The sequence below is a fragment of the Mauremys reevesii genome, linkage group 1 (assembly GCF_016161935.1).
Source record: "Mauremys reevesii isolate NIE-2019 linkage group 1, ASM1616193v1, whole genome shotgun sequence".
In the NCBI taxonomy this organism is placed as follows: domain Eukaryota; kingdom Metazoa; phylum Chordata; order Testudines; family Geoemydidae; genus Mauremys; species Mauremys reevesii.
In genome coordinates this window covers 356,263,966-356,277,638 of record NC_052623.1, presented here as the reverse complement: position 1 = coordinate 356,277,638, position 13,673 = coordinate 356,263,966, and the positions used below count along the sequence as shown (strand labels likewise).

General features: G+C 53.0%; 1 protein-coding gene across 2 annotated transcripts; it reads right to left on the bottom strand.

The window, feature by feature from the left end:
- Positions 1 to 957: 957 nt before the first annotated feature.
- Positions 958 to 13,390, bottom strand: LOC120396485 (regenerating islet-derived protein 4-like). Of its 2 annotated transcripts, XM_039521419.1 has the most exons (6): positions 13,173 to 13,390; positions 11,952 to 12,031; positions 7,867 to 8,000; positions 7,445 to 7,582; positions 3,940 to 4,054; positions 958 to 1,303 (listed from the first exon to the last, which is right to left on the bottom strand). In XM_039521419.1, the coding sequence occupies exons 2-5, from the start codon at positions 12,016 to 12,018 to the stop codon at positions 4,019 to 4,021; spliced, it is 375 nt and encodes a 124-aa protein (XP_039377353.1). In that variant the 5' UTR covers positions 12,019 to 12,031; positions 13,173 to 13,390; the 3' UTR covers positions 958 to 1,303; positions 3,940 to 4,018. The 2 variants fall into 2 exon arrangements, with proteins under 2 accessions (XP_039377353.1, XP_039377360.1); XM_039521426.1 differs by lacking the exons at positions 958 to 1,303; positions 3,940 to 4,054 and adding an exon at positions 5,388 to 6,193.
- Between the last annotated feature and the right edge of the window lie 283 nt (positions 13,391 to 13,673).

Genomic DNA, 13,673 nt, shown 5'->3' with positions numbered 1-13,673 from the left:
AATACCTGGGGGAGCAAACAGCTGTGCATCTCTCTCATGCAGTGTTATAGAGGGTGGACAATTTATGACTTTACCCTGCATAAGCTTTGTACAGGGCAAAACGGATTCATTAGGGGTTTGGACCCCATTGGGAGCTGGTTCAGACCCTGGGTCTGTGTTGCAGCAGATTGGTGGGTCTGGCTCAACAAGGCAGGGTTCTGAAGTCTCAAGCTGGCAGAGAAAACAGGCTCAGAGGTAGTCTCAGCACATCAGGTGACAGTCCCAAGGGGATCTCTGTGACCGAACTCATCACACGTCCATCCAACGATCCCCAAGTGCATCACAGACACTCCTGGTGTTACCCTCTCCCCCTCCCTTAGCGGCAGGTCAGGGTCATTAGCTCCATTGCATAGTTTGAGATGGAGAAGGGCTTTCCCCAGGGATGCTTACACAGGAAGCCAATGGTGGCCAAGCCAGGAATGGAACCCAGGAGTCCTGACTCAGTCTCTTGCTCTATTCATGAAGTTTGATTTCTGTAGCACCATACGGTAGATGGAGCCCGTGTACCCACTGGTACGTGTGGGCTGGCTGATCCCAGGAGTCTGCTACAGCTCTCAGCTACGGGCGCTGAGTCCTTTAGCTCCGGCGGTGCAGGGTCACGCTCCCAGCTCTGAAGGACAATGATGTTTACACAACAGCTAGTCACGTCCCTGCTTTGAGGAGCTCAGGGTCTGAGTGGAGATGAGACCAGGAGGAGATGGGTGGCCAGAAGAGAGAGGAAACTCTGGGTATTGCAGATATCTGGAGGGAAACCATGTCCTGTCCCTTAGCCAAAAGGTCTGACCCATCCTGCCTCTCTCTGGGGGTCCCAGTCCTCTCCTCCACTGGGATCTGGGCGGGTCAGGACACAGTCGGGGGTGGCCGGATGGACGCCTCTACCTGGGGCCAGGAATGGGACAGAGGAGACACACACAGAACTGCATGCTCAGGAGAGTTTATTCTTGTCGTGGGCTGCAGCCACTGAGGGGAAGGGAGAAAAGGGGCAGGCATGTAACTAGAACAGAGACACTTGGGGGAAGAGGGTTTGCAGGTGGGGAAGTGAGATCTGGTCTCTCAGGGAGGGAGGGGACTGGCCCTCCATGCAGCAAAGGCATCGGAAAGTCTGGGACGTTGCCTGATCATGCCCAAGGAGCCCAGTTCTCTTGCATCCCAGGCGCTGAGCTCCCCCTTCAGACACAGGCGAGTGACTCCCCTCAGTAGAGTTCATACTTGCAAACATAGGTGTTTTTCGATGCACAGCTAACATCGTTCCATTCCTTAAAACCTAGAAGGTAAAACAGAAATCACTGGGGTGGGGGAAGGGCAATTGGGGCCATTCCTGCCCTTACAGCGACCCCTCCCATGCACCCTGCTGAGAGAAGACTGCCCCCCAGCTCCTGGGCATGAGGCTGTGAGGATGAGGAGGCTGGAGACGAAGCCCCATGTGCCTCAGACAGGGACAGGCTCCATCGCTCTCTGAGGGACGCTGTGTCAGCGGGAGACCCTCTTCTATTGTGCTGGAATATGTCTGATGAGAGCACGACGGGGCCCCTTGGTGCTAGATGTGGTGCATGCACACACTGACAGACAGTCCCTGCCCCAGAGAATGCACAGTCTAAACAGACAAGAGGTGTGTAGGGAAACTGAGGCCCAGAGCGGGGAAGGTCACCCAGCAGATCAATGGCAGGTCCAGGAATAGAAGCCAGGTCTCTAGAGTCACAGCCCCGTACCTGTCCACTGGACCAGGCTGCCCCTTGATCTGCGACTGCTGTTACCTCCCCTCCCTGCCAACGCCCCTCAAAAGGCCAGAAAGGAGAGCACAGAGCCCTGGCTAGGTGCCCGCGGGGAGACAAGCTCAGGAAGAGGGAAGCCGGCTCGCTCTGTGCTGAATGAGCCGGCCCCACCTCCAGCTCCTACACATCAGGGTTTGGGCAGGGCCCAGAGGCAGCATCTCCCCCCAGGGGACAGCACTACGGATTCGGGTTGATGAATTGCTGTGAATTTCACCCTCTTTCCCATTCGCAGAGCCACACAGCCCCAGGAGCATTGTTCAGAAACGGTTTCCGTACTTGTCTGGCAAATTTTTCACTTCAACTATTAGCTGTGGGTGTGATTGGTCGTGCAGGTCACATGGCATTGTTCCCGCTCCAGGATTGGATGAGTGACACTTTTAAGTAGTCAAGTATCAGAGGGGTAGCCGTGTTAGTCTGGATCTGTAAAAGCAGCAAAGAATCCTGTGGCACCTTATAGACTAACAGACGTATTGGAGCACGAGCTATCGTGGATGGATGCATCCGACGAAGTGGGTATTCACCCACGAAAGCTCATGCTCCAAAACATCTGTTAGTCTATAAGGTGCCACAGGACTCTCTGCTGCTTTTAAGTAGGAGACAGTGGAGGGAAATCTCCTGCCCAGTGTGAGTTTGTGAGGGAAGGAGCATTCGTGCCAACGCTGCTGAACACTCAGACTCAGGAGCGTCGGAGGGTGGGCGAGGCCGTGTGACTAGCATGGCCCATGAAGAATGAGTCACTCATGAAATAGCGAGTGAGCTTTCCCTGTTCACCCAGCTCCATGTCCTATTGCCAGCCAAGGGGATGAGGCCTTCAGCCCCGCTCCACCCCCCTACACCACTCCAGCAACACGGACAGCAGGAAGCTGGCTTAATGGCCAGCTGGGGGTTCCTCTTGCATAGAGGAACCCAGCAGAGACAGCTGCCCTGCCCAGTCCTGGTTCCCCAGCATAGGGGACAGGCTGGGATGTGGCTGAAGCCCTGTGCTCTGGCTGTCCAGTTTGTTACTGCCACTGTCAGAACAGCCCTGAGGTTGCTCTAAATTGCCCTGGGAGCCAAAATAGCCCCCTGACTGCCTCCAGTGCATCAACCAAAGAATCCATACCCCGCCTGCATATCAACAAAGTGGGCAATAGTTATAGAATCATAGAACTGGAAGGGACCTTGAGAGGTCTCTAGTCCAGTCCCCTGCATTCAAGGCAGGACTAAGTATTATCTAGATCATCCCTGACAGGTGTTTGTCTAATCTGCACTTAAAAAACTCTACTGATGGAGATTCCACCACCTCCCTGGGCAATTTATTCCAGTCCTTAACCACCTGACAGTGAGGAAGTTTTTCTTAATGTCCAACCTAAACCTCCCTTGCTCAATTTAAGCCCATTGCTTCTTGTCCTGTCCTCAGAGGTTAATGAGAACAATTTTTGTCTCTCCACCTTGTAACAACATTTTATGTACTTGAAAACTGCTATCATGTCCCCACTCAGTCTTCTCTTCTCCAGACTAAACAAATTCAATTTTTTCAATCTTCCCTCAGGTTATATTTTCTAGGCCTTTAATAATTTTTGTTGCTCTTCTCTGGACTTTCTCCAATTTGTCCATAACCTTCCTGAAATGTGGCTCCCAGACCTGGACACGATACTCCAGTTGAGACTGTATCAGAGCGGAGTAGAGCGGAAGAATTACTTCTTGTGTCTTGCTCACAACACTCCTGCTAATACATCCCAGAGTGATGTTTGCTTTTTTTGCAATGGTGTTACACTTGTTGACTCTTATTTAGCTTGTGATGCACTCTGACCCCCAAGATCCCTTTCCCCAGTACTCCTGCCCAGGCAGTCATTGCCCATTTTGTGTGTGTGTCTGTGTTCTGGTCTTTCCCTTTAACTGATCATCTGAGGCCTAATGTACTCTGTGGCCTGCCTCTGACTGCAGCTGAGCCTCAAAATTGCAGGTACAGGAGAGGAGTTACCAGGTGAGATCAGGGGATTATCTCTGGAGAGCAGCAGTGTGAGCTGAGGGAGCGAGACAGGGTGACAGGACAGGAGGCCATCTCCATAGAGAGAGCTGGAGTGTGTAGCCAGGGTCCTGTCTTGCCTCCTTTGTTGGTGCATGTGTGTCTGAGCCGTCTGCTTACCCCTGTAGTTCAGCAGCTCAATGCAGTACTCGTTGTTGTTCAGGTTGTGTGGTTCTCCAGCTTTCCAAGCATTGTAGCGCTACAGGGAGCCATCTGTCCATGTCCAGGTTCTGTTCTGCAGAGACAGGGGAGAAAGGTCGTGGGGTCCCAGGGAGAAGAGACCTTGGTGACAAGGCACCGTAGAAACACCTAAACCCAACACAGAAGTGCCCCACTTCCCCTTCAGGGAAGGGCCGTGGGGCAGTTGGTGGGGAGAGGCCAGCTCAGGGGGATGGGACCTGGAGACGCTGATCTAATAGTAACACTTAGCACATGAACTTCACCTTCTCCCTTCCATGCCCTTTGCCTGAATTAACAAATCTCTGCACCCTGAAGCAGTCACTCTGGAGTGTGTTCTAGTCCCTAGTGGGCACAGCCCCTGGGGGGCACTGGTGGTTTAATGTGGGTGATCTCGTCCTGTTTAAGCAAAATAAAAGTGCGTCTGTGATGGAGCTGCCGGATGGATCAGTGAATGGGACACGGGGCCTTTTCCCCTCCAGTGGGCTCAGCACCAGTCTGACCCCAGTTAGCAGGACTGGGTAGCGCAGTAGAATCAGAGAATGGGACATGGGGTGTTTCACCTCTAAGGGTGCTGGCTCTGGCCTGGCCTCAGCTCATGGGGGGACTAGCTGGCTTTGGGGGTCAGAGAACTAGTGCCCATCCATTGCCAGGGCCGGTTAAGGTGGATAGTTGAGGACACTAGAGAAAGGGATACAGAGCCTCTCACCCCTCCCGCACTGGGTCCAGCCCAGCCTCCAGTCTGGGCAGGGGATCCTTGGGCTGAGTCTGTGTGAGCTGTTCGGGGAGCCTCCTGACCCCACGTGCTGTTACCCAGGGTATAATCTGGACTGATGGAGGGCTGTGTCCCCTCAACTCTCCAGCCTGGGGTGCCTTTTACCCTGCTTTTCTGTGAGAGCAACTGCTCCCGATCCGTTCACACACAGCCCCTCGCACGGAGGATCTCCCAACACATGTTTGGTGGCTGCTCTGACAATACTTCATTAATTTTAGGAAAAACAAATAAATATGCACAGATCCATGCCCAAATCATTGTCATCTATTTATGTAGGGTTTGGGGGGGTGGGTTGGCAGACTCAGTAATAAAAGTAATGTACAGTTGTCTCTATTCTTTACTGGACCGCAACAGAATAGAAACACAAAGAAGGTGCTTCGCATGATTTGCTTTATTTGGTTGATTTAGTTTTTTAGACATGCGCGCTAGTAAATATGCTACTATGAAAAGGATTGTTTGTATATTTGTTAATATCACTTTTCACAGCAGACTTACTCAGCCCTGGCAAGCAGGGGGACAAATTAAGCCCTAGATGGGGAGGAAGGGAGGCAGGGAGGGCCAGGAGCAATGGGAGGGTTGAGTCCAGGGCTGGAGCCTGAAGCTCTGCGGCTGGGGGATGGAGTCCGCGGCCACACAGCCAGAGCCCGTTACCCAGCACCCCGGTGCCGAAGCCCGAGCCTCACTGCCCTCAGGAAGGTGGGGAAATCACACTGGTCCCCTGTTCATACTGTGGCCATATTTGAGATTTGCTGCTCTAGCATGTAAATCACTCCCAGGTATACTGTATGAATGCTATAGCCAGCCACTCCTGAATTATATAACAGAGCCACACCAGCAAATTCCCAGTCCCAGACGTGTCCCCAGAAATGTGCATCCTGCACTGCCCAGCTCTCTCCTTCTGGGCAATATGAGCTCACAGAAAGTCCATCATTTCATTACATTCCGAGCTTTACCAGGCAGTTTCGCAAGCCATGTGGGGACCTTGTTTTCCTCAGGAATATTATGCTCTTCGCATAGCTTTTCAAAGGTGGTGTTCAGTGCAGTCTGTCTCTTTGTATGCAGGACACAGCTGGTCCATGTTGGGGATTCTTTGAATGGAGGGAGATGTTGGTGACTGGGAGCCATCCATGCTTTTCTAGCAGTTCTAGATTATTATTTCTGCTCCTTCTCCTTCTTCTCAGCTTCTTCTTGTTTTAGCTCCATGGCTCTTTTATGGGCGTCAGCTTCCAGCACAACGACTGCCTCTTTCTCCTTCAGCTCCATCTCATTTTCTTTCAGTCTAATATCTGCTTTTTTCTGTCTCATTTCTGCTTCCCACATCTGGAACTAGCGTTCTCGCTCTCTTTTTCTGATGCCTGCACTCCCCCCAGGTCTCACTTTACAACTGTTTCACTGTCACTCATTTTTACCCTTTACCCTTACCTGAAATAAGCAAGCAGAAAGCAACAAACCGTAACCGTCCGCAATCACCACACTTGAGTGTCACTTAAAATCACTACACCGGTGCTTAGAATGTAAACCTCACTTAAAACAACAAGCTGTGCATATTCCCTGCTACTCACTGCGTCGCTCGGACATTACCCCGGGTATCGTCTGGATGGATGGGCAGCTGTGTCCCCTCAACTCTCCAACCTGTGGTGCCCTTTATACGGCTTCACTTTGAGAGCAACCACTCCTGATCCGCTCACACACAGCCATCAGCATGTAAATCACTACCAGCTATACTGGATGAGTGCTATAGCCAGCCACTCCCGAATTACATTACAGAGCCACACCAGCAAATTCCCAGTCCCCGACGTGTCCCCAGAAATGCGCATCTTTTACTGCCCTGCTCTTTCCTTCTAGGCAATACAAGCTCATATAAAATCCACCATTTCATTACTAGAAAATGATACGCACAACCCCTGTTATCTCAGATAGAGGTTCCCAAACACTTCAATCCAAACACACTGGTTTACATAAAACAATAGAACAAGTTTATTAACTACACAAAGGAAGATTTAAGTGATCGCAAGTAATGAGGCATAAAGATCAGAACTGGTTACAAAGAAAATAAAAGGTAAAATGCAACTAACATATAACTTAACAAGCTAAATGAATTCAAAGCAAAACAATTTCTCACCACATGCTTTTTTTTGCTGTCTGTACCGGCAGTGTACTGATGTGTGACACATCACCTCCATATTGGTGCAATGACAAAATTCATGTGATGGGGGTGGGGCCGAGGGGATTGCAATGTGGGAGAGGCTCATGGCTGGGGCGAAGGGTTGGGGTACAGGGTGTGAGGGGTCCAGCTGGGGGTGCGGTCTCTGGGGTGGGGCCAGGGATGAGGGGTTTGGGGTGCAGTGGAGAGAGAGAGGACTCCCCCCAGCTCTCTCTCCCCGCAGCAGCACCTGGGCTGGGTGGGAAAGGTGCCTCTCCCCGTTGCAGCAGCTCTGGGGCTGGAGCTGTGGGATAGGTGCCCTGTCCCCAGCCATGGCAGGTCCTGTCCGGACAGGTTCCCTGAGCACCTGTGTGGCACTTCATAGGCTGCTGCGCAGCTGCGCAGCTTACAGGGAACTTAGCCTGGCAGCCCCTCTGAAGGGCTCATGGGCCAGGGTCTCTACACAGACCCTGGGAAATAACCAATGGGAGACGCAACTGCCAGAGGCAAAGCAGGTGCTGGGCACTCACCTTGTGGGAGTCATGGAGTCCGATCCAGACGTAATCCCTGGAGCCTGACTGGGTGATATAGTTGGCCACTATGTCCCTTTCTGCCTCAGTGAGAATGGAGGCGAGATGGGCCCCCTTGTGGTGATACTGACACTGCACCTGCAGCAGGGACATCAGCGAGGCCTGTTACCCCCCTGCAGGAGGACGCTGTTTGGCACTGGTGTGGGGTCCTGCCCCACCAGGCTGCAGCAGGAGCAGGAATGGCTGTGAGGGGAGAGAGCCCCCATCAGTGCCTCTTCCCGAGCCCCAGGGCCTGGCACCAGCCTTCCCCACCCCACCTTTGCAGGGATACACCCAGGGGCGAGAGGTGATGTCACCAAACCCCGTCAGCCCCTGCCCACTAACCCCCCCTGCCCGGTGGATCCCTGAGAAGAGCCTCGTACCTCAGCCTCCGACCAGGTCTTCTTTTCGGGGAAGAACCTATAGCAGTGGTTGTTGTAGTGCAGCCAGCCACGACAACAGGACGTGGCCACTATTTCTGGTCTGAGATGGAGAGAGAGGACGCTGCGGGGAGAGGCTGTTTTGATGACGAGAATGGGAGCTGAGTTGTCAGTTATCATTCTAGCTTATCTGCATCTCCAAAAATGCTGTGAAATTTTGTCCTCTGTCAAAGTGGCCACTATCTCCTATTACTTTCAATGGGGCTGAAGCCAGTCAGTTAAAACAGCTGCCACTCCCTTGCCGCCTTTGTCCGTGGCAGTGCGGCTGTCCTACTGACAATCACCCCTGTCTTCCTTCCAGGGGACAGGAACTGAGCTGTCCTCAAGGACAATGGTCACCTCCTATCTTCTGTGCAGGAGCACTGGGGAACCTGACGGTATCAAGGGGGTTGAGTCAGAGGACACAGGGGACTATGGGGTGAGGATGGGGAGCACTGGGTGTCCTGGGGACACTGGTGGGACTGGGAGCAGAGGGGAGGTTGGGGGCATTGGAGTGTAGTAGAGGCTGAAGGGACGCCACGCACCCATTTGCCAACCTAGGGAGGAGGGCTTAGAAGAAAATTCAAATGCTGCAGGTGACAAAATCCCACAGGTGACCTCACAGGCGCCAACTTTCTCGGGCACTGGTGGGTGCCCCTGCCCCCCCACCTCTTTCCCTGCCCCTGCCCTGCCCCGCCCCGACTCCACCCCATCCCCACCCCCGACCCCGCCCATTCCAACCCCATCCCCAAAGTCCCCGCTCTAACTCCGCCCCCTCCCTGCCCCTATTGGATCCCTTCCCCAAATCCCCATCTCGGCCCCAACTTTTCCCCCAGCACGCCACATTCCCCCTCTCTCTCTGCTCTGCGAATCAGCTGTTTTGCAGCACAAGCGCTGGGAGGGAGCGGGAGAAGCAGGACACAGTGGCATGCTGTCACAGAGTCCCCGGGTGATGCTCTGGCACTGCTCCCCACAAAGCCAGGCAGGACTTTGGGGAGCCTCCTCTCCCTTGGAGCAGACTTGTTCAGGGCAAGAAGCTCACATGGCTTCACCTCCTGGGTCTCTCCTTGGAGCATTCAGCATATGCCCCTCTGTGCGCTTCCCACAGCGAGTCCGCCCAGGTGGGGTCCTGGGGAAGCCACAGGGTCCTGCCCCCCCACTTTGCAATCAGACGTGACTCTCAGCCAGCCAGTAAAACAGAGGTTTATTCGATGACAGGAACAGGGTCTAAAACAGAGCTTGTAGGTACCCCCTCGGCTGGGTCCATTCTGGGGCCCAGCGAGACAGACCCCCATGTCTGCCCTCACTCCTCATCCCCAGCCAGCTCCAGACTAACAACCCCCTCCAGCCCCTCCTCTCTGCTCAGCTCCTTTCCCGGGCCAGGAGGTCACCTGACCTCTTTGTTCTCCAACACTTTCAGTTGGCACCTTGCAGAGGAGGGCCCAGGCCATCAGTTGCTAGGAGACAGAGTGCCAGGCATTTAGGTGCACTGGCCCCTTCCTCTGCAGCAATCACACCCTTATCCCACCACCTAGATATTAACAACTGCAGAGGGGACACTGAGGCACCAACACAGTATTCAGAGCAAACATTAAGAACATTCCCAGTTCGTCACACATGCTCACAGAGGAGGTGGAGGCAGAGGTGAGCTGAAGCAGGGGGGTGGGGCGGGGCCATGGGGAGCTGCCAGTGGGTGCTGAGCACCCACCAATTTTTTTCTGTGGGTGCTCCAGCCCCGGTGCACCCACAGAGTTGGCACCTATGGGTTACCTTATCAGAAGGCTAAATGTTGGGAGAGAAATGGAGAATTACAATTGAATCATAGAAGCAACAAGAGGGATAACAGTGCGAGAATCTGCTCTGCATCTCAGATGTCTATACACAAATGCAAGGAGTATGGGGAGTAAATGGAAGAACTGGAAGTATTAGTATATAAGCTAAATTATGACTTAATCAGCATCTCAGAGACTTGGTAAGATAAATCTCCTGACTGGAATATTGCTAGAGAGAGGTATAGCTTGTTCAGGAAGGACAGGCAAACATATTAACTGTCTTTTAAAAGGGGAACAGAGAAGACCTGGGAAATTATAAACCAGTAGCTTAACTTCGAAACCTGGAAATATACTGTACCAATTTATGAAACAATGAATTTGTAAGCATCTACAGGATAATTAGGTTAAAAGAAAAAGCCAACATGAAATTGTCAATATCAAATTATGCCACACCAATTTTCTTCTTTAAAAGGGTTACTGGCCCCATGAAGGAGGGGAAGCTGTAGGCTTGCTATCTCTTGATTTTTGTAATGCTCTTGACAGTCCCACATGATGTTCTCATAAGCAAACTATAGAAATGTGATCCAGATGAAATTACTATAAGGTGGTTGCACAACTGGTTGGAAGACCCTGCTCAAAGAGTAATTGGGGAGGTGTACTTGTTTACTGTCAAACTGGGCAAACATGTCTGGTGGGATCCCCCAGGGGTCTGTCCTGGGTCTGATACTGTTCAACATTTCCATGAATGACTTGGATAATGGAGTGGAGAGTACACTTCTAAATACTGAGGATACCCAGCTAGGAGGGGTTGCCAGTCCTTTGGAGGACAGGATTAGAATCCAAAAGGCGTTAAGAAACTGGAGACTCAGTCTGAAATCAATAAGATGAACTTCAATCAAGATGAGTACAAACTACTTCACTTAGAAAGGCAAAATCAAACACAACTACAAAATGGGGAATAACTAGCAAGGCATAGTCCTGCTGAAAAGGATCTAGCGGTTATAGTGGACCACATATTAAATATGAGTAAACAAACTGGCGCAGCTGAGAAAAAGGCTAATATCATTCTGGAGGGTGTTAACAGGAGTGTTGTACGCAAGACACGGACAGTTATTGTCCTGCTCTGCTCGGCTCTGGTGAGGTCTCATTTGGAGTTCTGTGTCCAGCTCTGGGTGATGCACTTTCAGAAAGATGTGGACAAGATGGAGAGATTCCAGAGGACAACAAAAATGCTAAAAGGTTTAGAAACCTGACCTGTGAGGAAAGTTTAAAAAAAATGACATATTCAGTCCATGGAAAAGAAGACTGAGGAGTGACCAGAGAACAGTCTTCACATGTATTACGGGCTGTTATAAAGAAGATTGTGATCAATTGTTCTCTATATCCACTCATGGTAGGATAAGAAGCAATGGGCTTAATCTGCAGCAGGGAGATTTAGGTTAGACTTTAGGAAAAACTTCCTGACACTAAGGGTAGTTAAGCTCTGGAACAGGCTTCCAAGGGCAGTTGTGGGTTCCCTGTCACTGAAGGTTTTTAAGAACAGGTTGGAAAAACAGGGATGATGTAGATTTACTTGGTCCTGCCTCAGTGAGGGGGGCTGGACAAGGTGACCTCTGGAGGTCCCTTCCAGCCCCACATTTCTATGATTCTCTGATAGCTGGGGGCTCAGAGAGGGAAGGGAAGGCAGAGAGCTAGTGACAGATGGGTGGGGGAAGGGATTAGGAGTATGTGGCGTAAGTGCAGAGATTTGTGGGGTTAAGGAAGGGGTGCAGGGGGAGAGAAATACTCTATGGGTCCCAGGATTTTTCTTTGCATGGGGGGAGGGGGTTGGATTGTCCATGGCACAGGGATGAAGCTCACAAAGAGGCGGAATTTTGAGCCCAGTGAAAAGAGATGGATGTCACTCGTTTGGGATGTTACTGGCACATTTTGTTCCCTGGTTGGTATGGGACCCGTCTGCCCCGATGAGGAAAGTCCCCCTCTAAGCAGCAGCTGATGGGGGCGGGTTTAGTTCCCAGCCTGTCTCTCACACTCAGCCCCAGGAGATCTCAGGGATTCCCTCTGCACTCACAGACGGGGGCAGCAGGAAGCAGCCCTTCTCCTTGGGCAGGTGCTGAACTGCTGGCTGGGGTCTGGATTAGTGGGGTTGGGGCTCTGGGGACCCATCTGTGATGGCCACTCCTCCATGATGGGGCTGGCGGCCTCTGAGTGAAATGAATTCACTTCCCACTGTGGGAAAACAGAGCCTGGGGTCTCCAGCTCCGAGCAGGGACTCACCTTCCAGCGAGGGGTTAAAGATCAGGCAGCCGAGGAGGCAGAGGCTGAAGTAGGCGACTGGCCCCATCTTCTCACTTCTCCTGTGGAGAAAACCCACAAGGGAGATGGGGCCATGAGAGCCTCAGACAGCCCCTGGAGCAATCCCGCCCCCATCCCTCGTGGGGCATTTCACTGCTTTGGAGCTGGGGCTGTTCTAAAGGGCCTGGCTGGGCCGGAAGGGCCCCGAGAGGGATCCCGTTCCCCAGCCCGAGGGGATGCAGCTCGGAGCCCATCTACCTGGTTCCAAAGGGCCCTTCTGCCTCTAGCCCTCACTGAGCCATGACCCAGGGACAGAACTGGACACCCGGCAGGGAGCCAGGTCCAGCTCCTCAGTGGCTGGGCTCTGCAAGCAGCAGGGAGGTCGGGGTCACTCAGATGGGACCTGGGTCCCAGGCAACAGGGTCCCATTTGCAGAGCAAAGTGGTTCTCAGAAGGGGCATTTGCCATCTCCCGCTGTCCCTCTCTCCCCAGTGCTGGGGCTGGCAGGTCCCCACGGTAGCCACCTACATGGAATGTGGAGGGAGAGTAGAGGTGGGAGGAAGGAAGAGTTTGGAAGAGGCCCCAGTGCCACCAGGATGGAGACCAGTCTGTGTGCACGTGGCTGGAATGCCAGCTGCAGGTGCAGCACCTCTGTAATCGTTCTCTGACCAGAGACCAGTTTAGTGTTAGAAACCTGGAGCCTCTCAACTTATCACCCAGCACCTGGTACATGAGACACCCACTGACCCCACCCCCGGGCCTTTCCCCCACTAACAGGTGTTTGAATCACACTCATATTTCCAGCTCCAGGGAGACTGAGTGTCTGGAAAGCCAACACTGTGTGTTTGGGATGGGGGGGAGGGGTGATAGTTACTGCACCCTGTGGTGGGGGTTGGGATCCCTGTGGCACCATGCCTGGGAGAAGGGTCCTAATGGGAGAGCTGCCCGGCAGAGTGATGCTCCATGGGGACTGGACACAGGACTGGATGCCGGGCCCAGCTCTGGAGGGGCAGAGCGCTCGGCAGGGCTCTGCCGGGCGTTAGGGTGCTGCATGCAGGGCTGTGCTGGGTGGGAGGAAGGGGTGAGACAGAGATGGCCCCGGATCAGGGGACTCACACAGGGCACCCGCCCCTGTAATGGATCAGCTGCCGCCAGCCACCCGGAGCAGAAGGAGGAAGAAGCTGGAGGAAGCCAGGGTCTCACCTGATTGTCTCTCTGCGTAGCTGCTCTGGTGCAAGGTCGGATCAAGTGCAGCCTGCATGGGACACTGGCCGTGCCTGGGGCATTTATAGACCAGTCCAGGGAAGGGGGGAGGGAACCAGGTGTCAATACTGAACATGCAAATCTGTGCTAATGAAAGATACAATCATTAAATGCCCAGGCAAACAGGTAAGAGGAGCCTTGACACACCCATCTGCTCAGCTGTGAGCATGAGGAAGCGTTTGTCAGGGCTCATGTAACAGATAAAATAAAAGCTGTTCCCTCCCCCTCGTCGGTCATCGCTGAGGTCAGTGTGGCTGTGGGGAGCCATCGTGCCCTGGCCCTGACTGGCCCAACTGCTCACGTCCATCTTGTCCCATAGAAAGTTCCGGGCAGAGCCCCCGGGAGTGTAAATCAGCTGGAGTCCCCCTGAAGTCAGCGGGGGGATCCCCAGCGGGTACAGGCTGCTGTGGAGCTACTGGAGTGCTTGGGGTCAGAGCCCCA

Excerpts from the sequence above, each read along its gene's own strand:
- LOC120396485 (XM_039521419.1), bottom strand. The coding sequence starts at position 12,018 with ATGGGGCCAGTCGCCTACTTCAGCCTCTGCCTCCTCGGCTGCCTGATC. Across the intron at positions 7,583-7,866 it reads AGACCTGGTCGGAGGCTGAG|GTGCAGTGTCAGTATCACCA; the intron begins GTACGAGGCTCT and ends TCCCTGCTGCAG. Across the intron at positions 4,055-7,444 it reads GACTCCATGACTCCCACAAG|AACAGAACCTGGACATGGAC; the intron begins GTGAGTGCCCAG and ends CTGTCTCTGCAG.